The sequence below is a fragment of the Podarcis bocagei genome, assembly GCF_964188305.1.
Source record: "Podarcis bocagei genome assembly, chromosome: 17".
NCBI classification, from domain to species: domain Eukaryota; kingdom Metazoa; phylum Chordata; class Lepidosauria; order Squamata; family Lacertidae; genus Podarcis; species Podarcis bocagei.
Genome location: NC_138143.1, coordinates 17,078,527 through 17,105,607, shown reverse-complemented (window position 1 = coordinate 17,105,607; position 27,081 = coordinate 17,078,527). Strand labels below are relative to the sequence as shown.

The following is a 27,081-nucleotide window of genomic DNA, read 5'->3' as shown; positions in this document are numbered from 1 at the left end:
AACCAATCATTGGAACACATCCAATCCAAATTTCTGCGCAAAATTCTGGGGCTGCCAAATTGCATGCCATGTACAGCCATGTGTCTGGAAACTCGGCAAGGGCTGCTGGAAACCAAAGTGTTGCTCATCACTGTAAAATTCTGGCTCCACCTACATTTCATGTCCGATCCATCCTCTTTAACTTTTCACATACTGGCAGAACCCCACCATTCTAAAAGGCTAGCTTGCGTTGAGAGCAAAATCAGAACCTGTGGCCTATCACTCGAATCGCTGCTTAGGCTCCCACAATTGGTAGCATTCCAGACAATCAAGCACAGAATCCTAGAGACTGAATTCCCAATCCTTTGCAGTGAAGCCAACAAAACCTGTTCCCCATTGGGGCTTCCCACCCTCATTGGGCCAGGACATTCCATATTTACGATCCCCACCTACACAGAGCTCTTTCCCTAGCAAGATTTAACGTCTCACCGTCTGCAGTTTTGCAAGGTAGAGTCCCGAAAATCCCATCCTCTGAAAGACGCTGCCTTTGTAGTACAAAAGAGGTAGAATTCATCACACCTGTTTTATTTTTATTTCCCATTTTATGCAAAAATATGTGATAAGTATTTGGCCCCCTTATTGAAGGAAGGGGTTAATCTTCCAGGGTGTCTGCTGAACAACTGTAGGGATGAAATTGTGGAGAATGTGGAAAGATTTTTGAATGGGTCCTAAGAGCCATCTTTGTACGTCACCATGGATCCTAAGAGCCATCTTTGTACATCACGATAACTGGACAGTTTTATCCTGAAGTATCTCCTACTATGTTTCGTTAACTGTGTTGTGTTCTTATCCATGTATATGATGCACTTTTTCTATGCCAATAAAGGAGATTGATTACACACACACACACACACACACACAGTGATACCTCGGGTTAAGTACTTAATTCATTCTGGAGGTCCGTCTTAACCTGAAACTGTTCTTAACCTGAAGCACCACTTTAGCTAATGGGGCCTCCCGCTGCTGCTGCGCCGCCGGAGCCTGATTTCTGTTCTCATCCTGAAGCAAAGTTCTTAACCTGAAGCACTATTTCTGGGTTAGCGGAGTGTGTAACCTGAAGCGTATGTAACCTGAGGTACCACTGTACCTCAATCTGACTCTCCTTCTTTCTTAGCTATTGTGTGTACATCACTTTATGCAACATTTATCTCTGTATAAAGTAATCCTTTTTTGCTTTCCTCGTCATCCTGCCAGCAGCTGCCACCGTACCAGCATGAGGACTTGCCTCATGTCAGCCAGATGGGCGGGGTATAAATATATTATTATTATTATTATTATTATTATTATTATTATTATTATTATTATTATTATTATTATTATTATTAAAACCACATGGACCAGGCCAAGGAACAACCTCCCATATCACCAAGGCCTGGATAGCTTCAGCCAGGACCTTCACAAGCCCAGTCTCCTGAGCCAGAGGGATTTAAGGCCACCCACAGCCCTCTCAGCCATCCAGCGATGCAAGGAGTGCGCAAGGCAGAAGGCTATGGAGTGAGCACAAGGGAGTGCCAGATTTCAGGCCAGAGGGTTGGCCCCCCATTAGGAACAGAGTCTGGGAGAGGTTTGTGTGGAAGCATAGGCTTTAAAAACGCTAAATTTTCTTTGGACCTTCATAGGCTGTGTGTTCAGGAGCTGTCCGTGGTGATGCAACTTCTGTCCTACCTCTGCAGGATCAAAACATGACACGTTATTTTATTCTACCCTATTCTTTGTGCATTTATTTTATTTTTTTGGAAAGGGAAAAAGGTCAAAGGACAAATCCCCCCCCCTTTAACTTTCCACAAACACCCCGACTACCACACACAAAATAGTGAACATCCCTTGACAGATTCCATAGCTGCTAGAAGTTATCATGGAGTTCTCCAAAGATGGAAGACACAGAATCCCAGAGGTGTGCATTTGATGTCCCTAAAACCAGCGGTTGTACGGCTTTCAAATTTCGCACATTTTGGACTTTAAAAATATCTAACTAAGCTCTTTTTTATCAGCAATGAGATATGACCAGCTATTGCTGGTGAACATAATTGTGTGTTTTTTAAAAAAAAGTTCATGGTACAATAAAAGACGAACCAATCTTCGAAGAACTATAAAAAGAGAAAAACTAAAAGAATGGAAAACAGAATTAAAAATGCAAAATACTCTCTCAAAGCTGCATCTTAACTTTTTTTAATAAGATTTTATATATATATATTGGTTTTACATGAATTTATACATAGTAACTTTAACTACTCCAAAACATGAAAATAAAAAGGTTATTTCGAATCTTTGGACATCCTCCCCTCCCTTCATGGGTTCCATTTCCAAATAATAATAATCTTTTCTGCATCTTTTTCCATTATCCATCTATTATATAATCGTAGTTACCAAAATTCATTTCACATTACAAGTGTCATACAGGGGAAAAAGATGAGCCTTCCTAACTCCCCTGGGAGCCTCTCTCTCTTCTCACAGCCTCTCACCCTGTGAGAGCTCTCCTTTCCTTCCTCTCACAAAGGGTCCTTCAAATTAATAACAAGCACGTAAAATTTGCCAACCAGTCTTACTCTGACAGCACTGAAGCCCATGGTTTTGCAACAAACTTTATATTCAAGTGAGGGAAGACCAGTGCCATGTAGTGCTTGGGCCTGACCAGATAGAATAACATAAACTCGTGGCTTAGTGGGCATGATTCATACAAATTTAAGTCCCACTGATTTCCAGAGGAGAGCAAGTGGATGTTGGTGATCTTTTGGACTAGGGAACTGCAGGTTTGAAATACCTGTTCAGCTTCTGGGCTGGCCAAATCACAGTTACTCTGCCTAAATGAGTTACGGGTGAAGGGAGGCATACGAAGAAGAAGAAGAAGAAGAAGAAGAAGAAGAAGAGGAGGAGGAGGAGGAGGAGGAGGAGGAGGAGGAGGAGGAGGAGGAGGAGGAGGGAGGAAGAGGAGGAGGAGGAGAAGAATGTGATCTAAATTTGGGGTCCCATTTAAAACTCACATAACTCTTGTTTAATACAGCTGTGTTGGTTTCCAGACCCAAAGGTGTGTTTAAAGCCCTAATTTACTTAGGCCCCAAATATCTGAAAGACCATCTCCTTACCTTTGGAACCTCTCAGATACTAAGATCAGCAGAAGGGGCCCTCTTAGCAGTACCACTTAGCAGTACAAAAATCAGGGGGTGGCAGCCTGGGAGATGGCATTCTCTGTGGCAGCCCCTAACCTGTGGACACACTTGTTTACCCCTGCCTTTGACACCATATATGTAGATGGACCCACCCTATTCTCTTGACTGTGGTTTGGCTTGACTGATTCTAACAATGTATTTTTAAAATGCTGCAATCCTGTCCTGGGACCTCATGGTGAAGGGTGGGTAAGATATCAAATAAACAAAGTTTGCAACACCCCATGTACAGCACCCTGAGATCCTAGAGGATTGTAACCTTTTGAAAGTGACGGTGATGATAAACAAAATAGATAATGGATATGCACTCAAGCCCTCTTCCAATGAAATCAGTACCTGTCCTTATCCTATCCTTAAAACCAGACTTTAAAAATATATTTGATGATTCAGCAAAGTGCGGGGGGGGGGGGTTACAAGAATCACTAAGAGTGAAGACACAATAATACAGGCTGGATAGTGAAAGTAACATTTGCCAGGAATGTTATTTGCCAGGTGGATTTCTGACTAATGGGGGTGCTGTGGTGGGGGATCCTACCTCCTACCCACCCACCCCCCACAAGTTAGAGCTGTGTAAAGAGTAAAGCAAAACATACCTTCCAGCTCATGCCCTGAGTTATAGATTATCTAAGTCATTGTGCCACCTCTTATGAGGGTGAACCACCATCAAGATTTTCACTCAACCAGTTCAGAATATACCACCTTCTTTCTGCTATCCAGGCTCTGAAAGACAGACTCTGGTATGTTTGAATTTCCACCAAACTCTGGCGTACTGGTTGCTTCTTATGTGCAATGTGAGCTCCATGCACAACTGTAGTATAAACAAATATGGTCCTACCATGAGATAATCTAAGGCAGGGTGGTTTAAATTAATATCCCCCCCCCAATGGAACAATGGGGAGCTGGCATGGACTGCACTTGCTATAAATTCAGATTAAGGCCAAGTCTTTGCCAAGAGGCAGGGAACATGAGTTGGATCCATTAACTTATTCTAGATCCAACTCCATGATCCTGAATTTAAGTTCAGAATAACTTAGGTTCTGCTGAAATCAGTAGGATAAGTTAACAGTGACGTCAATGGGAGCAAAGTTCAACTAGCTTAGTCTAGCTCCAGCTAATAAAATATATATTTAACGCATGCAGCTTTCAGCTTGTTTCCAGTACTCATACTGAGGACTACCCACATGGTAATGATTTTAAAAGCATTGCTCTGCCTCATCACAAGAAAGGGCAAAAGTCATCCATCAGTGCCAGAAACAGCCCTGAAGCATGACTGACAAGGATCTGGAAAACTCATCTCATTAAGATTGCCTGGAGTTGCATGGCAACCACACGCTTAAATACCATGCCCAGGAAAGGAATGTTAGCAACTGGCGAATGGTTATTAAGACCTTCAGGGTGCAAGGCAGGTTTCCATAGCAACAGCCACACCACCACTTCCTCTTTCAAGGCAGCTGGAACCATTAGCTTGACATAACTGCTATCCTATGCACAACTGATCTCTTAGTGCAACCTCAGTAGCAAATTTCAACAGTCTGCTTTGACACAGCTTCAGTTTTGAGTCTAAACAATATTGTGGCGAAAGACATGGAAAGATTCTGCCTCAGGTACCAAAATGTGTTGGGCTGACCCTAGATCTAAATATCTTGTTGAACTACTCAATTGTGAGAACCGAAATAGGCTAGAATATGCTATTTTGAATGCACGCTGCACAATACTCATTTCTTCCACCGTCATTCAATGCCATGTGTTGGAACAACAGGAACCTCCACTGTTCTGTTGTCTACAGAGCACAAAGCAAACATGCATATGCCATAGCACACTTCTTCTGATGTCCAATAAACTTACAACAGGTATGTAGGTGTCAATATGTAAAAGTAATTAAGCAATTGATATGTTATATGCACACATTGAGGTAAACATGACAAGGAGAAACAGAAAGGAAAGTAGTTCTTACCATGTGCCACCCATCCATGTTTACACTGATCGCAGGTTCTCAAGTTTATCTTCCCCGGTTGGAAACATTCACACGTGCAATTTACCAGTGTGCAGCGTATGGCCTGGAAGGAGAAAAGGAAAACCAACTTCTATAAACATCTTACTAGACGAATAATCACATAAGAAGTAGAATTTTTATAACTCGCTGCATGTCTAAGGGCCTTCATGTGCATTATCTTAACATGTACTGCTTACATCAGACCCTGGAGGGAGGGAGATCAGAATCGTCATCCTATACAGTGGTGCCCCTCAAGACGAATGCCTTGCAAGACGGAAAACCCGCTAGACGAAAGGGTTTTCCGTTTTTTAGCTGCTTCGCAAGACGAATTTCCCTATGGGCTTGCTTTGCAAGACGAAAACGTCTTGCGAGTGTTCCGATTTTTTTTCGCTCCCCCCCCTTTTTCTAAGCCGCTAATAGCCTTTTAGCCGCTAAGCCACTAAGCCTTTAATAGCCGCTAATCCACTAAGCCGCTAATAGCGCTAATCCGCTAATCCGATAATAGGGTTGCTTCGCAAGACAAAAAAACCGCTAGACGAAGAGACTCGCGGAACGGATTATTTTCGTCTTGCGAGGCACCACTGTATTGCCTGGTAAAGAATAACAGCAGGCGATTTGGCAAAATTCAAGATTCAGATGAGATTTGAACTTCCAGGTTCAGAATAGTTAACCTTCTTAGCCACTATACCAGGGCTCTGGAACCTGCAGATGTTGTTTGACTCCAACCATCATGAGCCCTAGCATGGCCAATGGTCAGAGATAACAATGTCTGGAGAGCCACAGGTTCCCCATTCTGCACTGTATCAGATCTCAACACATATTCAGAGCGCTATTTGGAATCTTGGCTATTATCAGAGAAATATGCAGCATTGTTTTGTTTTGTTTTTTAAAATAATCTTTAAATATATGCTTTCAGAATATTTGTCATTTTCATTTCCCTATTGCACATATAACAAAATGTAAAACAAAAATTGACATGCTCTATTTTCATCTCAGGGGAAGGGGGCTGTCATAAACAATAACTTTTTTGTTGTCACAGAACAATTCCAATTATAGGATGCATTAAGCCATCACCATCGTGAAAATGAATAAACACACTTAAATAATGTAGACCGAAGTCCCCATTTGGTTTATAAGTGTGGAAGACAAAGTGTGTGTTGTACAAATTTCAGCTTTCCAAATGCCCGAAGGATGGGGGTTTTTTTTAAGCTAGTTATCTCTTAACGCTGTAACATGTCATTTTTGTTGTAACTAAGAATGAAGTACATACTGAAATATACATAAATATGGAGCAAAGGTCTCTCCACTCCATTGAAGAAGAAAAAAGTTCTCAAGTTTCTTTTTTGGAAACTTGTGAAATATTTAATTCAGCTAAGCATCAGAATGGTCACTGGCTCCAAGTGTTCCCTAAGCAGCAATACAATGATGGAGATAGAGAAGAGAATTGATTCAGGAACCATACAGCAAATTTCATTTGCTGCATCACTTGTACAAGGCACAGCTGTTCAACTTTTGACAGTTTGATGTGCCCTTTAGAAACATGTCCCACACCATCTGAAAATGAACTATAAGTAGGTAAGATTGAAACACATACGGTATGAAAAGAAATATTACTTTGGAAGGGAAAGATGGATAATTTCTTTAAACTATAAAGCAAATACATAAATAATGACCAAGACGCTCTCTTTTTAGGCCAAGACCTCAGTTTTTTAATAGTTCTATAGTTGACCTGTGCTCCCTAAACTACTAGTAGTAAATTTATGGCATGCATTTAAGCTTAATTTGCACACATATTTTTTGAAATGGAGGGTATTATATTCATCATTCACACATTAACAATGTACTGTAACTACTGGAAATGCCAGGAAATGATCACTCTACCAATTTAGATGCAACCAGTGATTACTTTAGGGTCAGAGGAAGGAGGTTTGGTACCTGCACTTGCAAGAACATCAGAATTCCCCGAATGCAGCAGCAACTGATTTATGGAAATGCAAATCGCCACATTATAGGAAATAACCACCATTGTCTTGAAACAGTGGTTTTAGCTGCAATCTTTTATATATACACCTACTCACTCAGGCATCCCACTGCACTTGGGAGAGATCTACCTCCAAGTATAGATAGTTTGCATCACACCATTTATTAATTAAAGTTATAGGCCAGGAGAAGTTTTGCTGGCCTGTTGCATGTTGTTGGCTTTGCAAAACTGCAACCCTCTGACACAGCTAAGCCCACTCTGTTTAGTCCACAGGAGTTCAAGAGCAGCATTTGGGTAGCAGAGGCAGGCAGTGGGGGCAGGCAGTAAGTAAATCCCTCTTGTACATGCATAGCGCCCCACATATCTCACAGCTCATGTCCTTGCGTGATATTACCAACCCCATTCAAATAAATGTGACATCCCTATGAGCAAGTACTGTATTTTCCGCTCTATAAGCCACACTTTTTCCCTCCTAAAAAGTAAGGGGAAATGTGTGTGCGTCTTATGGTGTGAATGCAGGCTGCATTTCCCCCTCTAAAAACTAGGTGCGTCTTATGGAGCGAAAAATACGGTTAAGTGCATTTGCAAATGCATAGATCATGTTTGATTAATTTTTTCGGTTGTTCTCCGATTAAAATCTGGCTGCTTTTTCCTTACATGATTTCCAACAAAGGTATATTTTCTACATTCCTTTTGCTTTGCTTTCTTCAGCTGCTGCTTCATATCAGACTCTAAAAAGTATTGCTGGATGCAAGCGCACGGGGGTGGGTGAGTTTGTTGTATTGCACCTGACAGTTAAGAGTTTATCAACCAACGTCAACCGACCAACTGTTCATTAGCAAGGTTGTAAAACATCGTTGTACCTAACGGTAATTAAAGGAATTAGAAATATGAAATATAAGGGCACCCACGAAATTGCTGAGTAGGCAAGAATAATATATGTGATTGCGAGTGACCAGACGAAGCACGGAGGGTTCTACCGAAAGGTCTCTCTGTGTTCAATACTTTATTGACTCAGTAATATATCAGATCTCCCCTAGTCAGTAATGGTGTCTTTCTCTAATATGTTCATTAATTAATGAACTCAGTAATTAATTGCAACTGCAAAAGGGCAGAAAGCATTACGAAGTGCAGATCCTTCTACTAACAAATGCTTTCTTTCAAATTCAGTTTTTAGCACATATTTCACAGTTTCCTGATGTTTATCTTACAAGTCCCCGTTACAACTTGTGAGCCTTGCTAAATTATCTCTATATTGAAAGTTCACAATAATTTTCAACATACTCCACCTCTCCCCTCTTTCTTTCATTTTTTGTTTTTAAAAAGATCATTTGGTTGGTTATTACAATTAGATTCAGGCTGAAATGCAGTTTGGTTTTTTTGTTCAATATTACAGTTTATTGTCTGAATTCAAATGACTCATTTAGCTATGTTTAAAATTATTAAAGGGGGGGCTTCCTCCTTCATTTGTGTTTCATTCGCATTGTTCACAAGAACAAACATTCAAGGAGATTTCAGGTCAACATTTAAGACCTCTCAATCACCTTATATCAGGTTTCAACAATAAATTATATAACATCTGAAAATGCTATAAGGTTGCAAGGTGAATGACAGGAAATTACTGTAATCACTTGCATCCTGATCCTAAATACATTTACTTGAGCATCTGTTTCATTGATTTTTTTCTCATCTATTTCCAAATAAGTATGGTGACTAAGAACCACTTTTCTTATGTAAACATTGACATAGCTCTTCATGGTGAAATGTAATAATAATTCTAAAACAAGCAGTCCAATGCTAACATAACCTTAGCATCACCATTCTTTAACATGGCCAAAAACCAGTCAATTAAATGTCAAATGTATTTGAACCCAAATGACAGTAATGACAGGTCGAATTTACCCCTCCCCCAAACTTTAAGATGCATAATTTTTGCTACGGACCATCCAATCACCAACAAGATGCGCCATCTTTGATTAACATTATCCAGGGGAACAATTATATCAGATCCCTGTGTTTACCCAAATAAGAAAGTGTTCCGAATGAACAGAAGCATTATGAAATTATGAAAACTAGAGAGCTATTATTTGGTAAACAGAAACTTGTTGATAAAAATTGGCATCAGAGGGAGAGGGGGCTGGGAGAATGGCAATTTCCAGCATGATCTGTATCACCTGTAAAATATAAGTAACAATTTTAAAAACTTAAAAAATGGGATGAGAGAATGTATTTAGCACAGGAGGAGCTTGTATATTGCTGCCGCAGTGGGGGTAAGATAACTTTTTCTTGTCAAAGTCCACATGTCAACAGTGGGTGAGTCCTAGGCTAGTTGTGTGTGGAGTCACAGCCATAGCTATCAACTTTTCCCTTTTCTATTTGGAATAAGGGAATAGGGAATAGGGAAAAGGGAATCCTATTTGGAATAAGGGAATTTCCCTTTAAAAAAGGGAAAAGTTGGCAGCTATGGTCATAGCCCAAATGCTCATGCCTTGACCCCAAAGTAGGCTGGAGGCCCCTTGTTTTTCCTCTCTGTCCTGCCACCACTTTTCCTGTCTTTTGCCCCAATTCCCACCCCCCTCCTCCTTGCCACCCATAAGAAATTGGGTTGAGGACAGGCTACAGATTTCCAACAAGCAGTAGCCTGGCAAAACTGAACTGAGTCGAGAATGAAAATCTCAAATGACCTTTTGTAACGTGATGCAGCATTTTATTTGATTTCTTGAATTGGTTTTTAAAAGCTGTAAAAGGGGGGGCACTGAGAGGTTGTTACACACACACAAACACACAATTTCAAGATGGGCTTCCAAGAAAGAATTTTTTTTTTTTTTTTAAAGCACTCACCGTATATAGCTTTGGAAGATCATGGGAAAACCTTTGGGCCCCAAAAGTATAGGTGCAGCCTAAATTACATTACAGTGGTACCTCAGGTTACATACGCTTCAGGTTACAGACTCCACTAACCCAGAAATAGTGCTTTAGGTTAAGAACTTTGCTTCAGGATGAGAACAGAAATTGTGCTCTGGCAGCGCAGCGGCAGCGGGAGGCCCCATTAGCTAAAGTGGTGCTTCAGGTTAAGAACAGTTTCAGGTTAAGTACGGACCTCCAGAACGAATTAAGTACTTAACCTGAGGTACCACTGTACTTCACACACAAATAATAGGGTATAGCCCACTAGATGCAGATTTGAGAAAATGGTCTCTATCTCATCTCTGGGCTTAGCTAGGGAACAAACCAAGGGCTGTGAGCAGAATCACCATGGCGAGGTTCAAAAACTGGATCACAGTCCAGGTGATTAGATGTGGGAATCAAGAGTAGAAGTGTTTTAAGTCGCCATTATGGAAGATATTAAAAGAGAACTGTCAAACAAATTTAAAAAGATTAGCTATGACTGCCGAGGAGCATTGTAATGAGATTTACTCCCAATATAAATAAATCCCACCTGCATAACTGGCCTGCATTCACTTAAGAGTAAAACACAAGATCTTTTTTTGCTGACTCAGACTGGAAGAGAGAAACTAAACACTACCACCACCCAAGGAGATATTACGGAGGAAATGTATAGATGTACTACAAGCGGAATGTGAAGGAGGATTCAGGGTGCAATATGCCAGGGCCCCCAAGAAGCATTAGGTTCTGCCATGTAAATAATCCACAAGTAGTTAGAACATCAAATAAGTTTTCTAGACATAGACCTTACACAGTGTTTCTTGCATTTCCAGTAAGATTATAAATGTCTCCAAGGAACCCTTATAATATCAATGGAAAAGTCATAATTCCATCTAAATCCATCCCTATGCTAGTTATATGGCAGATCCACTTTCCCTTTAAAAACCCTATTTCCACTAAAATCATGTTTAAAGACAAGAAGACAATCTAAAATAAGCCCTGTGATTTCATTAAGCACCAAGGTTTTTTTAGCAGTGCTTCCTATCTTTGGGTCTAACTCAAGGGTTTAGAAATGCTGTTCGATATCATATTACAATATGTTAGCATTAGTGGTAATGGTAGCTTTTCAATAACGGGGGCAGCGGGCAGGGGAGGCCTGGTGGCCTGAGAATGAACAAATCAATCCAGTATTAATTGATTGAAATGCTGGTGGTGGCAGGGAGAAGAATTGATGTACTGATACGGCTGTTGATGAAATTACTCTAGTTTGTGCTGTAGTATGGGAGGAAAGGAAGAATTGATAAAATGAGCCTGATATCAATTGTTTGAAAAGCAATAGATAATAATAAGAGTCCTATAACTGGAGGTCACGCGAAGGTCATTTATTCCAACTGCTGATACAAAATACAAAACAAGGAAACTCCCATAGATAGATTTTGATTTGAGAGACAGTATTTTGTTTAATTCAAGTGGGACTTCATTGCATAATCCTAGTGGAAGTGGGGAGGAGTTTAGCCACAGAAGCCTGGAGAGAGGGAATTCGGAAAGGCAAGCGAGCGAAGTCTTTGGGAGGGAGGTAGAGCCATTCCCTTTGGTTGGGCTATGGTTAAAGGTAAAGGCAAAGGGACCCCTGACCATTAGGTCCAGTCATGGCCGACTCTGGGGTTGCGGCGCTCGTCTTGCTTTATTGGCCAAGGGAGCCGGCGTACAGCTTCCGGGTCATGTGGCCAGCATGACTAAGCCGCTTCTGGCGAACCAGAGCAGTGCACGGAAACACTGTTTACCTTCCTGCCAGAACGGTACCTATTTATCTACTTGCACTTTGACGTGCTTTCGAACTGCTAGGTTGGAAGGAGCAGGGACCGAGCAACGGGAGCTCACCCCCTGTCACCGGGATTTGAACTGCCAACCTTCTGATTGGCAAGTCCTAGGCTCTGTGGTTTAACCCACAGCGCCACCCGCATCCCTGGGCTTTGGTTACCCTGTTATTAATCTGAGATAAAAACAACTATGTTTGCACACCAGGAAAACACCTTTTAAATTCAGCAACTGACCAAGTGGGCAGGTACAATGCACGTGTAAACTGTTGAAACACAATCCTTGACCTTGGAAACGCAAAGGTCCTGAACTACACACTATCTCTGTGCCTGGGATGGAATTATGGTTCACGGACATTCAGAGTGTTAAGATTTTACACAGCTCTGTACAACTTAATTCTGGAATACGAGCAAGTTAACTTTGCACGTTTTTAAACCATACTTTGAAGGCACACATTTCATAGAATCATAGAATTGTAGAGCTGGAAAGGACCCTAAGGCAATGCAGGAATTTCAGCTAAAGCATCCATGACAGATGGCCACCCAACCTCTGCTTAACAACTTCCAGTGAAGGAGATTCCACCACCTTCCGAGGGAGACCATTCTGCTGTCTAACTGCTCTTACTCTCAGAAAGTTCTTCCTGATGTTTATTCGGAATCTCCCTTCTTGTAACTTGAATCCATTGGTTCAGGTCCTATCGTTCTGGAGCAGGAGAAAACAAGCTTGTTCCAACATTCGTGTGACAGCCCTTTGAAGATATTTGAAGATGGCGATCATATCTCAGTCTCCTCTTTTCCAGGCTAAACATACCCAGCTCCCTCAAATGTTCCTCATCAGGCTTCAAAGCAACGCAAGGAAGTGCTGTCCTGATTTTAGAGGCTCCTTAAGTAGAACAATATAATTCTTTACCCTGCATTTCGGCACTGCTAAATACTCCTGAGCCTTGCTACATCCCTTGTTTCCCAGTATCAGTCAGATATACCTTGTGAGGGGTTCAGTGCATCTTAGTGCGATATCAGTAGCTTTACATCATATTATATTAGTATTGTTTCTGACTTGTATTTATTTTCACTAATACAATTTGAAAGGTGCTAATATCATTATATTTCTCTGTGGCATTCATGAAAACAATACTAATATGATATGATGGCAAGAATACTAACAACACGTAAGACGGCTGATGAGATAACAAAGGTACTTTCAGTGTGGGAAAACATGTAGCAGAGAAATGTTTTACAAAACCATGCACAACTGTTCTTCGGGGAGAAGCAGGGAAATGAAAATGACACTGGGGAGTAGAAGAAAGGGAAAGATAAAATGCCATTTGAAATCCTCTATCAGTACTAAGAAGCCCTGTAGTCAGACTCAGGGAAAAAACCAAAAACACCCCATGCAGTTTCTAAGAGAGAATCAAGTGCGCAGCAGTTGGGAAAATGGTGAAATCCATGTTAGGAATTATTAGAAATGGGACTGAAAGTAAAACGGACTGTTATACAAAACTATAGTGAGACTGCATTTGGAATGCCGCGCACAGTTCTGTTGACTTCAACTTGTAGAGGTGGAAAAGGTCAGAGAGGAGCAACCAAAATGGTGAAGGGGCTCAAGCAATTATATTGCGAGGAAAGGTTACAATACTTGGAGTTTTAGGGGGCGGAATGGCGGGTCAGGGAACATGATATAGGCATATAAAAATATGTATGGTGTAAACCACAGAGCCTAGGACTTGCTGATCAGAAGGTCGGCGGTTCAAATCCCCACAACCGGGTGAGCTCCCATTACTCAGTCCCTGCTCCTGCCAACCTAGCAGTTCGAAAGCACGTCAAAGTGCAAGTAGATAAATAGTACCTTCCGGCGGGAAGGTAAACGGCGTTTCCGTGCGCTGCTCTGGTTCACCAGAAGCAGTTTAGTCATGCTGGCCATATGACCTGGAAGCTGTCTGTGGACAAACGCCGGCTCCCTTGGCCTATAGAGTGAGATGAGCGCCGCAACCCCAGGGTCGGTCACGACTGGACCTAATGGTCAGGGGTCCCTTTAACTTTACCTATGGTGCAGAGAAAGTGGATAGTCTTTTCATAATAGTATAATTAGGACCCATCCAAGTAAACCGATTGCTAGAAGATTCAGGACCAATAAAAGGAGATACTACTTCACACAGTTACACTATGGCACCTGTTTCCACAACAGGGAGTGATTTTCATCAATTTGGATGGCTTTCAATGACTTCTAGCCAGTGCTGTTTTTCTAGAAAAAGAGGCCCCGTCTTATGATGGAAATAGCGCCCACCTGAGAGGTTCCAGAACTGAGTTCTGGAGAATAACGGCTGGTGGGGGGGGGGAGCCCTGCTTCTGGTCATGACAACAATGAACTACTTTCCCTGTGAGAACAGGATGCTGTAATAAATGGGCCTTTAGTCCGATCCAGGAGTATTCTTCTTATGGAATGTGCACTGATTCAGCAAACCTACATTAAAATATAACAGCTGCTCTTTCTATTTGTTGCAGAAACACGACAAAAACCTAATCTGGAGTTCTCTATTCATATAAATTTATTGAAGATTTCCTTATTGCGGCGCGCGCGCGCGCACACACACACACACACACACACACACACACACACACACAAAAAAGACCGCTTGCTCTGCTGAAATAATAGGCTACACACAGGTAGCAAAATACAATGGAAGACGCTATTGCATGGCACAGTAAGATGAGCTTCCTTTTCCTATGTGCACTGCATGTTTGGGCTGCCCATTTGCACTCCACACTACGCATGTTTTACAGCACGAAACATTAGGTAACCATACTGTACATTGCCAAACATGATTACTGCATAAAAGATGGAGCAGCAATTAGCCGGTGTGGTCAAATGGGGCTTTGACCTGGAAGACCTGGGTTTAAACGAGGAGGGATGGGTGATTCAGTCTATTTCTGCTCTACATCATTTCATATTCATACCTTCGTGTTTAGACATATATTATTCAATACCTCCTCCAACAAAATAAGCATTTCTAAATGTATTTTCTCTCCAAATGCACTTTTCTGAAGATGTTTCTCAATATCACTTTTTGGTTGGTTTTTTAACTGAATCCTGGTAACGTAAATAATTAACCTGGACACAGAAAATCCTTGCGCTAATTTTTCTCTCTCTCTTTTCGTCATCAAAATGTACATTCCTTGACTCACTCTGGCTCAAAAAATGTCAGAAGCTTCGCTGCCACAAATGCAATATGGTATAAATGTATGGATAAAAAAATTGTCTTGGGAAGATGGGCTGGAGAGCCTAGCGCCGTAAACATTAACCCCTAACACCTCAAACATTTTCCAACACTTTAGAAAGATTAAAGTTGAAAGACTCTGCAAAGTGCCTTAAGTCCATAAATTACACTGTATCAAGATTATTTCTGACCCCCACTCCAAAAAATGGACTTTTTAATCACTAAATTTTGATAATTAATATACCATTTTAAGCGCTCCCTTATTATCTTATTAGTATTATTGTTAAGTGCTTCTTTATTAATTTGGCAGACTGTGGAAAAGCCAAGCAATAATATTTTTGCTAACGAGGTACATTAGAAATTGACATTGTTCCTGTCTTCCAAACTTTGACATGAAAGAGAATGCGATTCCAGTAATTGCGAAAGAGACAGTTAAAACTTTACTCCATGGTCAGAGCAGAATGTTATTATGTGTAACTGCTTATTAAAAATAACCCTTATTGGTTCTCTCTAAAGGATTTTCTTTTATACATAGTTTTATCCTATAATTTTGTCCCTGTTGGGCATGCTGCCTAAATTTAAACACAAACAGTCAAGCAATGAAGAAACATTAACACATTTACTGTGAACAAAAACTCCCAGTTGTACAGTGAAATTTTAATACATTTCAACTTATCTCTTTTACTAATGGGGAGAGTACAAACCCTGCAGGAATTCGCTCTGCAAACTGGTAATTACAGTAGACTCACTTCTTATATAAATATATATGGTGCATAGGTACACTCAGTCAAGAACCACAACTGCCCTTTTGATGTAAGTTAGAATATAAATATTTGTGGGAGGAAATATCTACAACAATTCTAAAGGAATATATTTTTTTGGGGGGGAACGTATCCTTTAACTGTTCTTATGTGCACATACAGTATTTATCAAATACATTTGCTTGCTTGAGCTCAAAACCTATAAGCATGCTTTTTTCATTCTTAATTCTCCCCCCAAAAATAGAGCAGCATTCTAAATACATTTGCCACTGGTTCAGAATGAGTGCTTCTAGTCCAAAGATATGAAGCTGTATTGCTACAAATATGCAAATATTTTGTCTCCTCTTGTATTCTTTTGGGCTGGGATTTTTACATACAGATGTGTGTCTCATGTTGTATTATCTACGGTATTTATCTTTATTTCTGGAAAAAAAATATTCGAAATTTCCAATGTAACGCAAATTAAAACTAATTAATTTTTTGTCCCTTCTGGACTTTCCCCCCACCCCACCCCTGGTTTCCACTTCTCCCTTTTGCTTCATTACACATCTTATCTTTCCCATTCAATCTCAAGTCCATTTAATAACCTTAATACATGGTACTTCGTAGATGCTATATCAATCCTGCTAATGTTTTTAACTCTTTACAATTAAATTAAAGATATTCTATAATTTTTTTCCAGTCTTGTACAAACTTTTCTTCAGCTTGGTCACTGATCTGCCCAGTCATCTTTGCCATTTCAGCACAGTCTATCATCTTTGTTATCAATTCTTCCTTTGCTGGAACTTTCTCTTCCTTCCGATCTAACTACAGTACAGTCATAACCTCGAGTTGAATGCGCTTCGGGTTGAGCGCGTTCAAGTTGCGCTCCGCAGCAACGGAGCGTGTTACTTCCGGGTTTCGCCGCTCGCGCATGTGCAGATGCTCAAAATGACGTCACGCGCATGAGCGGTAGTGGCGAAACGCGACCCGCGCACGCGCAGATGCATCTTGCGTTCCATTCGGGATGCAAATGGGGTTCCGGAATGGATCAAATTCGCATCCCGAGGTACCACTGTATTTATCTATCATTAACCATCCAACTATCTATCACCCATTGCAAGAAGATAAAGGTCACTGCAAGGAGATTTCAGAAATATAGCCATCTAGTAAAGTTTGAGTCAGCTAGGATGAAATCCGGCAAACTTCACATGAGCAGAGAAGCCTGTATGTCTTCCTCATTGGAGTCTCTTTACCCTGCTAAACTGCTTCCAAGGAGATGTAAGATTAATAATAATAATAATAATAATAATAATAATAATAATAATAATAATAATATACCACCCTATACACACAGGTCTCAGACCCTTGTTAACCCTTGTTAAAAGGATGTTGACATTGTTTGTTTAATTTTTCCATCATCCAAACTGTAAGACAGAAAGATAAATTGGGCAAACGCGAATCTCATAGCTATCACATTCTTGCACACAAACATCTTTGCGTACTATCCAGTCCTGTAAATGTGCAATAAATCACTGCAAGGTTAAATAATGTGGATTTGATGGGGGGGGGGGACTCCAATGCCCTTTCTGTCTGAGAATAGGTGAAAGGGGGCTGTGATGATGCCTCAAAACAGTAAGCATTTTTACTAAAAAAAAATGTGGGAGTTCCACAAAACAACGAATGGCCTGAAATTTTCTTAAGCTTTATATGGTGATAGCAACAACTAGGTCGAAGAAGAAGAAGAAGAAGAAGAAGAAGAAGAAGAAGAAGAAGAAGAAGAAGAAGAAGAAGAAGAAGAGAGACAAACAGAGGGAATAATTCATTAACGGGCAACAGCAACAAAGAAGCTTGCTATACGTCCCAAGGGCAACTTTATTCCAACCCATCTGCAAGACATCTGCATCCACACATAACCCTGTTTACATATGTTATAAAGCAGGGATTGGGAAGCTGCAGTGCTAAATATATTGTTGGTCTCCAAATTCCTTGAGTACCATCCAGCATGTCCAACAATCAGGGATGATGGGGGTTGAGGCCAAATGTCATTTAGAGAGCAACAAGGTCCCAATCACAGTCCATTCATCCCCTGCCTATGATGCACAGCTACTGTACATGATAAAATGTGAACAAGGGCATTGTTTATTGGAAACCAAATGGTGACATCAGGCATATAAAAAGGGTACTTTTAATCTGTGGTGTATATAGCAGGGATCTGGTATTTGGTAATATAAAGGTGGGATCTTGCATTGCATATCCGGTTGTACCAGATGATCCTGGTGGTTCCTTCCAACTCTACAGTTCTGTGATCCTGTGATCATTGAATCATAGAGTTGGGGCCACAAGGGGCATCCAGTCCAATCCCCGGCCATGCAGGAATCTTGCCCACAGCAGTCCCTGGGTGGGCTTGAACCACCAACTTTCTGCTTAACAGCCAGACTCACTAACCCAATCTAGATAAATAATTGAAAACTAAAAGGACAACTCGGGAGGTCCAGCAGTGAGAGGTCACACATTGTGGTCGCCCAGAAGTTGGGTCGTCCATCACTGGGTATGCAGTGGTGAGATAAGTAAACCAGGCCCTCTTTGAGAGAATACACTAAAACGTTTCTTTCATGAAGAACCCTTGCTCCCTGAAACTCAAATCAGTTTTATTGCATTAGTGTTTTGAATCAAGGCTCTAAAGCCATTTGTGTGTGGTCACTAATTAGTGGGGGGGGGGGCAAGGGTACAACTTTACAGCATTAGGATTCATTGAGGGTGGAAAAACCCTGCCATTTTGGAAGAAGGAAAAGCATTTGCACAAGAAAAAGCATGCCAATTGATAATGGGAAAACCTGGACCTGATGCACCAAGAAACCAGTTGTGTACAGCAGCAGCAGCAGCACCTCCTTCTCTATTTATGAAGTGTAAAGGTGAAGGGCATTCTGCTGAGTTTAATACAAATAAATGCACACAATTATTCATTTAGCTCCAACAACCAAGCTTCGTTACAAACAGTTGCTTGTTTATATGTTTGTGGTGGAAAGCAGCCAGCCTTCTTCCACATTATTGTCATCCTAACCTCTTGGCAGCAGCAAATGGAGCAGAGAATATCAATCTTTTACATGTGACCCTAGCTGATTTACACACAGAGACAGACGGAAACACCAACAAAACTCTGAGCTCTTCCACAATTTATAACAATGACTTCTATGTTGGGTCAAAAAGCACCCAACTTGGTTTACGAAAGCCAACATGCCTTCTTGCTTGGTTAGAAAGGGAAAATTTGATTCTGCAGGAAGCATTCCTGCTACTGATGTCACTTTGATGCTGTTGCTCCTGTACACACATAGCATATCGCCACAAATATAAGCTGCACCCGAATATAAGCCATACCTTTACAATTCATTGCGGGGGGGGGGGAGAGAAAGACACTACCCAAATATAAGCTGCTCTCTTACAATTCCACAGGCACTCACACCCGTTCCGTTTTACCATGTTTGTTTCAGCAGCAATATTGTAAAAGCCAGTTTTTTTAAGGCTGCGAATTTAAGCCGCACTTTAACTTTTCATGGTCAGAATTTGGAGAAAAAAGTGAGGCTTATATTCAGGCCAATATGGTAGTTTACCAGGCCACTTTTATGGGCTGAGTCCCATTGGACCTAGGGCTGCTGTTTTGTAAAAATAAAGTATTATTTATCAAACACCTATAGCCTCTGCCTTCAGGTGTACTCTAAAGTAGACATGCAGACATAACATAGGAAGAATCTAAGAGAGGGTGAAAGGAACTTGAACATAAGGAGTTAAAACCAATGAGAAGAGAGACGATAGAAGGAAGGTGAAACTGTTCAGTTAGGGGGGAAAGCAGGTCAGAGTGGGGGGGTGGAGTTCAGTCTGATGGTTTCTCTTCTCTTTTAATTATTTTTGGAAAGATTTTTTTTTTAACCTATTGAGGATAGGTAGAAAAGAGAAATCCTAAAGTAAAATATGGGAAACGGGAGGGAAGAAAAAAGAAGATGGTGTCAGCAAGAAGAACAAAGGGAATGAGGATGAATAAAGACAGGCAGAAAAAGAAAATATAAGTAGGGGAGAGGAAGAGGGCCAAGAAATTTGAATTAAGACAGCTGTAGTAAGGTTTGCTGCAAGGCTGCACACTTCATGTTGTGGGAAGGCCAAAATGTTTCGGGGGGGGGGGATTTTTGTTTACATGTGTGGCTCTTCACAGACATGATGTCATGATTTTATGCAGCCAATCAGACTTGCCTACATGACAACATCACTGAGGCCAGCCCAGAGAAACGTGTTTACTCTGTATTGGCTTAGTTTGCCCTCGGCAATATCATAAAATATGATTGGATGTGAACAATCATTATTAGATAACAGGCACTTCCAACTCCTTTCAGTCCAGTCCTTGCAAAATTCCTTGAAATGGGGTGGGTGGATCCCAGTGAGCAGGGGATCTTTCCAAAGTGAGTGGGAAAGTTGTGCAGGGGGCGAAGTAATTGTGGTCCCTGATCATAATAGGGTTCAACCTTCATTCAAGCAGACATGAATCAAAGCTCCCTTCAGACCCTCCTGATGCAGCGTGGGACAGTCGGATACTAAGTGAGTGGGACCGGTATTCAAAGAGATGCCTCTTTTTGTACCTGCCTCTTGCCTTTCATGTTCAGGCCAATGGCCGAACTTGGTTTATTATGGTCATAAAAGGGCTCCAATTTTAGTAATCACAATGCCCTGCATAATGCTTGCCTGTGGCCGCCAAGTCTGCTCACAGAGCTTATCAAAAACATAGTTTATTAATATTTCCCGGGTGGAAAGGCTTGACGATGCACACAAAAAGACTATGCTACAATGAGTCTACAAAATGGACTTACGTTGAATCTAGTCCAGGACTTTCAGTCGCTTTTGAAATTATCTAATTCGTAGACTTTCTCAGTCCTACTGCCTGAGCTCATTTGACCCAAGATGCCTTGATCTTCTTTACTCAAATTCTGTTCCCCACCACTGTGCCCTATCCCCATCCCCATATATCAGTCATTCAGATTTCAGGTGCGAGCCAAATGTTTAAACTTTTTTGCCAATTCCCCCTGCTACCCCAAAATCACAAAATTCGTTTGGATTCTGGTAGTCAGGCACCTATTAGCTGTGCTCTTCAGAGTGCGATCCTCTCTTCATTATAACTTGTTGAGTATAGTTTGGTTTCTCACTGACACATTGACGACAGTGTATGTATTTGGTGATACAGGATGCATAATAAATTTAATTAAAGAAAACAGAATTACTAGGAAGACAAGAGGAAAATGATTTGTAGTGTCAGGGATTAGTCATAATTTAATAACCTTTTTACAACTTCGCAAGATAAACTCGCCAGAAAAAAAGTTGTCGTTTTTAAAAATCACTTATGTTCAAGCGTAATTGAAGACCGTGAACGGCACACTTGTTTCTGGTGGTTTAAAAAGAACCACCAGTGTTTCTAGGAAGAAAACATTATGCCAGCAATTGGAAGTGGTGCTCCATTAATATTCAGTACATGCCAACACCTAAAATAAATAAAAAAATCGGGAAGAAAATGTGTTGTGCCAAGTTTATTTTGGCAATACTGCATGGCATGATTTGTACTCAGACTTTTTTTTTTAATAAAAAGTCTTTTACAAATTCAAATCCTTTCCAATTAAAAAGAGAGAGAGAGAGAGAAGAGGAAGTAGTATTTCTGAAGCTCGTCTAGTTTTACTTTCCAACTCGGCCTGAACATACCGTAGTACACAAATTCCAGTTTTCTTTGAATTATGATTAGACAAGTCTAAGCCAATGCAGCAGGATCATAAGGTGACATTCAATTAAAATTTACTCAGAATAGACCCACTGAGATTAAAAGACCTAACTTGGTTATATTCATGCCAATAGGTCTACTCTGTGTAAAACTTAGTTGAATACCACCCAGCATCATCATTATTTTTTGCTTCTTTGTTTGAGTTTCTTTAATGGATTGGTTAGGCCAGGGGTCGCAAACTAAGGCCCGGGGTCCGGATGCGGCCCCCCAGGCTTGTAAATCCAGCCAGCGTCATGAAGCTGGAACCTGCTGCAAAGCCGAGACTCCCAGCGATGGCGATGGGAGGAAGAGACTGAGAGGCGGTGGCTTTGCCACTCAAATGTCTGTTTTACCTCAGTGGTGTTTGGTTGACAGAGAAGAAGGAAGAGGAGGAGGAGGAGTTTGGATTTGATATCCCGCTTTATCATTACCCTAAGGAGTCTCAAAGCGGCTAACATTCTCCTTTCCCTTCCTCCCCCACAACAAACACTCTGTGAGGTGAGTGAGGCTGAGAAAAGTGTGACTAGCCCAAGGTCACCCAGCAGCTGCATGTGGAGGAGCGGAAATGCGAATCCGGTTCACCAGAGACGTCCCCACGCTGCACTGAGGTAAACCAGGTGCAGCGTTTAATTGGTAGAGCCGCCGCCGCTCGGCCTCTTCCTCCTGCCGCCATCGCTGGGAGTCGCAGCTTCGCGGTGTGGCCAATTCCTCCAGCCGCCGTCACCGCCCTGGTGCTCCTGTGGGCCAGAGAGCGGAGCGGACAAGCTCACTCTGCCTACCCACGAGAAGAAGCAACAGCGGTGGTGGTAGTGGCGGCGGCAGCCCCTGGGAAGGTAAGCGAAGCGGGTGGGGCTGGGGCTCCACTGATGTGAAGGGAGTCCAATCCTGCTTGGAAAGTGTTTTCTTCCTGGCAAGTTGGCTGGGTCACTCAACTCTTGATCACCTGACATCATAATGATATGAAATATTAGAGAGTAGAGTGGTCTCCCTCACCTGTCAAAGTTAACCTGCAGGGACAGGCAAGACAAAGATCTAACCTACTGGGCCAAAACACCCTACACTGGCTGGGATTCTTCTTCTTCTTCTTCTTCTTCTTCTTCTTCTTCTTCTTCTTCTTACTTAAGAAAACATGTAAAAACTTAAGAACCTTTAATAAACTTAAAATCAACTTAACTCACAAGTTGTTGGTCAAAACGTTAAATCAAATTTAAACATCCAACAATTATTCACATCTCAAGACTTTTCCAGTCTAAAAGAACTACCCATGACTCAAACCCACTTCAAATCAAAACAGGCCACGAAAATTCTCCGATCGTACACATCATGCATCCGAACAATATGGTCTTGAATAGCAGTTGTGACATTATGCAAACTGTTCTGTGCGTCATTTGCATATCCCGCAGTTTGCCGTCCTTAGAATGGTCTGCGAAGGATAGTGAGCCACGCAATTGCTGGAATTTCCTTGGCCAATCTCCTAATGCCTCACAAACATAATACCCACATTCGGGAAACCGCTGCTCTCCCCCATACGAACAGGTGGTGTCTAAGCTATTTATAATTTCCAAGGCCTTCTGGCGTGCCTCTTTGACTGTCCAATTAATGCTTCATATTTGTCTGAGCCCTCATCAGTGCACTAACGGAGTACCAATTTGCATTCTGTAGTATGTAAACCCGACCTTGAAACCTGTCATAGTGGGTAAAGGTAAAGGGACCCCTGACCATTAGGTCCAGTCGTGACCGACTCTGGGGTTGCGGCGCTCATCTCACTTTACTGGCCAAGGGAGCCGGCGTACAGTTTCCGGGTCATGTGGCCAGCATGACTAAGCCACTTCTGGCGAACCAGATCAGCGTACGGAAACGCCGTTTATCTTCCCGCCGGAGCCGTACCTATGTATCTACTTGCACTTTGACATGCTTTCGAACTGCTAGGTTGGCAGGAGCAGGGACTGAGCAACGGGAACTTACCCCGTCACGGGGATTCGAACCGCCGACCTTCTGATCGGCAAGTCCTAGGATCTGTGGTTTAACCCACAGCGCCACCCGCGTCCCTGTCATAGCCGGTGGCCATGTCTAAATTGTCTAGCTTTCCCAACACCTCTGAAACTCTATCAACCTCAACCTCCACCACCAACCTCCAAAAGAATGTGTCAACGAGGTTAACCTGTATTTGCCCAATTTTAATTTGCCACATCAACACACCGCTGCTGGGATTCTTATTTGAAGTTCAACTGTTTCCTCTCCAAGTGCTGTTTCTTTTTCTATACAATGTTACTAAGGCATAATGCAATACCATTAAAAACAAACTAATCTAAATAATAAAAAACATAAAAGGAAAAGAAAGTGCAGGGTCCTCTTTCAAAGGTAGGTCTTAACCCTTGTCTGACGCTGAAACAGGTGGACTCTCCCAGCCCTCACAGGGGAGCTTTCCTTTCTTCTCCCTGCCTTTCACGAAGGGTCCTTCACCAACCCCAACCATCCATCACCTTCATCCAGTATAATCCCAATAAGACCCAGAGCTGAGGACACCAAGTGCTCTTTCTCATGAACATGTGGACACAAGCAGTGTGGGAGGGGCTCAAAGGCAACTTGGATCTTGGAACTGCACTATGAGCATGCAAACATTAACATTTGACATTCAGATTTGTTGACGTTCCTGCATTCCATACTAGATGACCCTGGGACCCTTCCAATATCTTCAGTTCCATGATTCTATTATTCTATGGCCGTACATCTGAGAGGCAAGCCCCTGTGGCAAGTGCATCCCCTGCAAAAGTGCTGTAAAACCCACTGTATCCCAGCATGTCAGCAGATTAAACTTGTTTTACAGACACCTCCTAAAACAGGGCAGAAGACCAAATGGTTATGCCATACTGCAGGCTCCATATCATTAGTACTGCCAAGCTGGGTGGCTGGAAGCCAGTCCCTGTCTTAAAGGGTAAAGGACCACATTCTTTTAATTCTTGTGAGGATGGAAGAATAGATGAAATTAGATTAGATTAGGTAGACTGGATCGCTATGTAAAAGACACTGTTGCTCACTAATGCTCTCAAGGAGATATTTAATTTGTTGCACAGACGCAAAGAGAAAGTAGCTGTCAGTTTAAGTGCCATTTCTGTCACACTTTTTAATAATATACTGTTCCTGTAATTATACTGCGGTTCTTTTATATTTAGTAAAAAGCTTGCTTAGTTTTACAACGAAAAACAATTTAAGAAATTATAGAAACAGACTGAACACAGCGGTTCATTTGTTGAGGCAATTATCCAGATCCTTGTCAAGGAAAAAGGAGAGAGAGAGAACAAAGACTGTGATGTGCAAAAAAAAATGTTTCTAATTCTATGCTATAATGCTTACAATATGTCTGTGGTTGTGTTGGATTATGTTAATAAACTGCAGTCAAAATGTATTTGTCACAACACAAAGGAAGGGCGCTATCAATCGTCTTGCCAGATATTTTAAATTAGTCACCAAAATGTCTAGCCAAGGTTTCCTCCATGACCCTCACATGGAAGAGTGAGGCTTATTGGACAGTTTTTCCTGTGAGACCAGACTGTCCCCCCCCTTCAATGCTCAAGTATCTTGAAGAATCTGGAAAGTAACTGTAAAGTGTGCTGCCCAGCCGAAATTCTTCTTTTTCTTCTTTGATTTAAAGGGACTAGCATCCTTAAGGAACTCAGGACACTAGTGTTTTGGATGTAGTGAGAATAGGCATGGTAGGCTTAACTAAAAAAAAGTGGTAAAGCTCCTTATGGAATAACTGGCTGTCCAAAGAAAAAGATCAAAGAGTCAGCACTTTCAGCTTCCATGCAAACTTTTTTTTAAAAAACACACAAATAAATACACAGGTCTTTTCCCTAATAACCATTGCAAACTGTTGGGAAAGACATTATCTGTTGCTTTTTGCAATGAAAACATTTGCGTACAACAGCTTGGGAAAAGGACACCTCCAAAACAAGTTAACAATCCCAGAATTTTTTTTTTTAAATGCTATGTAAGATAATCATTGAGGAAATTCAGGCCACATATTTTTAAAGGTCAGAACTAAACTATTTTTGGAGGGGGGTGGGTCCTCCGTAAATCCAAACATGCATCATCTTGTTTTGTAAAGATTTTTTTAATAAATAAAAATCGTGGGTAAAGATTTTTGGACAGTAGGAAACACAAGTATTACTCTCTCATCACAGATGATGCTCCCACCATGAAGTTCCTTTCCTACAATTAGATTATGTAGATGTCATTGGAAGACGTTGCTGAAAGCTGTTTACATCATTTGACAGCTATGAAAGGAGGGGGAAAGCGAAGCGCAAGTGCACAAGCACATAAGTCAAAACAAAACGAGCATCCAACGTAGATTATGAAATGCGAATGTGCTGCAAAGCATTTCAATGTAATAATAAAAATATGGATCCTGTTTCTCCATTCCCCACCTCCCTGCGACATCTGGAGATAGTTTGGCAAAGCAATTGCCAGAAACCAAATAATATCTCTGCCTGACTAGTTCTTTTCCTCTGCATACAAACAATTAATAGAATATGCAGCCCATTTTCAATGTGTTCATACTGATTAGGCTGTTTCCTGAAATTAAGTAGCTGTTTTGTAATGTAATATTGCATAATTGGGCAGAAAAAAACAACAACCTTGCCTTTTCTTTGGTAAAAGGAGAATACTGTTAAAGAAAACCAAGTTGACCACTTGAAGAACATGAGTTGCAAGTAAGCATCTGTGCAGTCCCATATTTAAGCCCTGCACTTTTGCAAAGCCAACTCCAGGAGCATTCAGAATCTCTAGCTAGAGAGCTGGACTCCACTCCTCTCCACAAAGGGGAAGATGTGTTGCCTCTGCATGTGTCTTGAGGGGCAAGCTGGACATTTTCCTTCATAACCTCTTTTAAAAATGTCCCTTTAAAGGAGAAGGGACATTTGAGATGAAGAAGTTGACGACTTGGAGAAAAACACATGCAGATAAGCAACTTGTGTTTTATTTTTCATGATCTCTGTGCATAATGTAGTCAATAAAATAAGACGTTTGGTGCAAAAGTCCTGGGAGGTTGGGTGGTTGAATCATGTCATACCATCGCTATACCAGCTGCACTGGATTACTGGTAGGTTCCTAGACCCAATTTATAGTGCTAATTTCAGTTATTACAGCTTTAAATCCAGTGTGAGGAACCTTAGGCCCTCTAGATATTGTTGGACTTCAACTCCCATCAGCCCCAGTGAGCCTGGCCAATGGCTAGAGGTGTTGGCTTAAATGATTTGGGTTGGAGCTAAATAAAATGCCAGCTTCACCCATATCAACCTGCCCACATTCGAAGATGAACATTAGATGCCCTTCTCATTTACCTGCCAGTTTGGACACTGAGATTGGTGAGTGCAAGGTTAGGGCTTTTTCTGTGGTGGGCCCATGGCTCTGGAAAACTAACCAACTAATGGGCGGGGTGATGATCTATAGGCCA

At 41.5% G+C, this 27,081-nt stretch overlaps 1 protein-coding gene across 11 annotated transcripts in view; it reads right to left on the bottom strand.

The window, feature by feature from the left end:
• The window catches only part of BNC2 (basonuclin zinc finger protein 2), a 418,715-nt gene that overhangs the window by 152,161 nt on the left and 239,473 nt on the right, over window positions 1-27,081 (bottom strand). For 10 of the 11 annotated variants that reach the window (XR_014003285.1, XM_081176204.1, XM_081176201.1 and 7 more), the window contains one exon: window positions 5,158-5,260. Coding sequence is in view for 10 of the 11 variants with exons in the window: in XM_081176204.1 (XP_081032330.1) it covers window positions 5,158-5,260 (103 nt within the window). In the remaining variant the exon portion in view is untranslated. Of the gene's footprint in view, window positions 1-5,157; window positions 5,261-10,616; window positions 10,654-27,081 lie in introns of those variants that run through there. The other variant, XM_081176203.1, reaches the window with a different exon arrangement.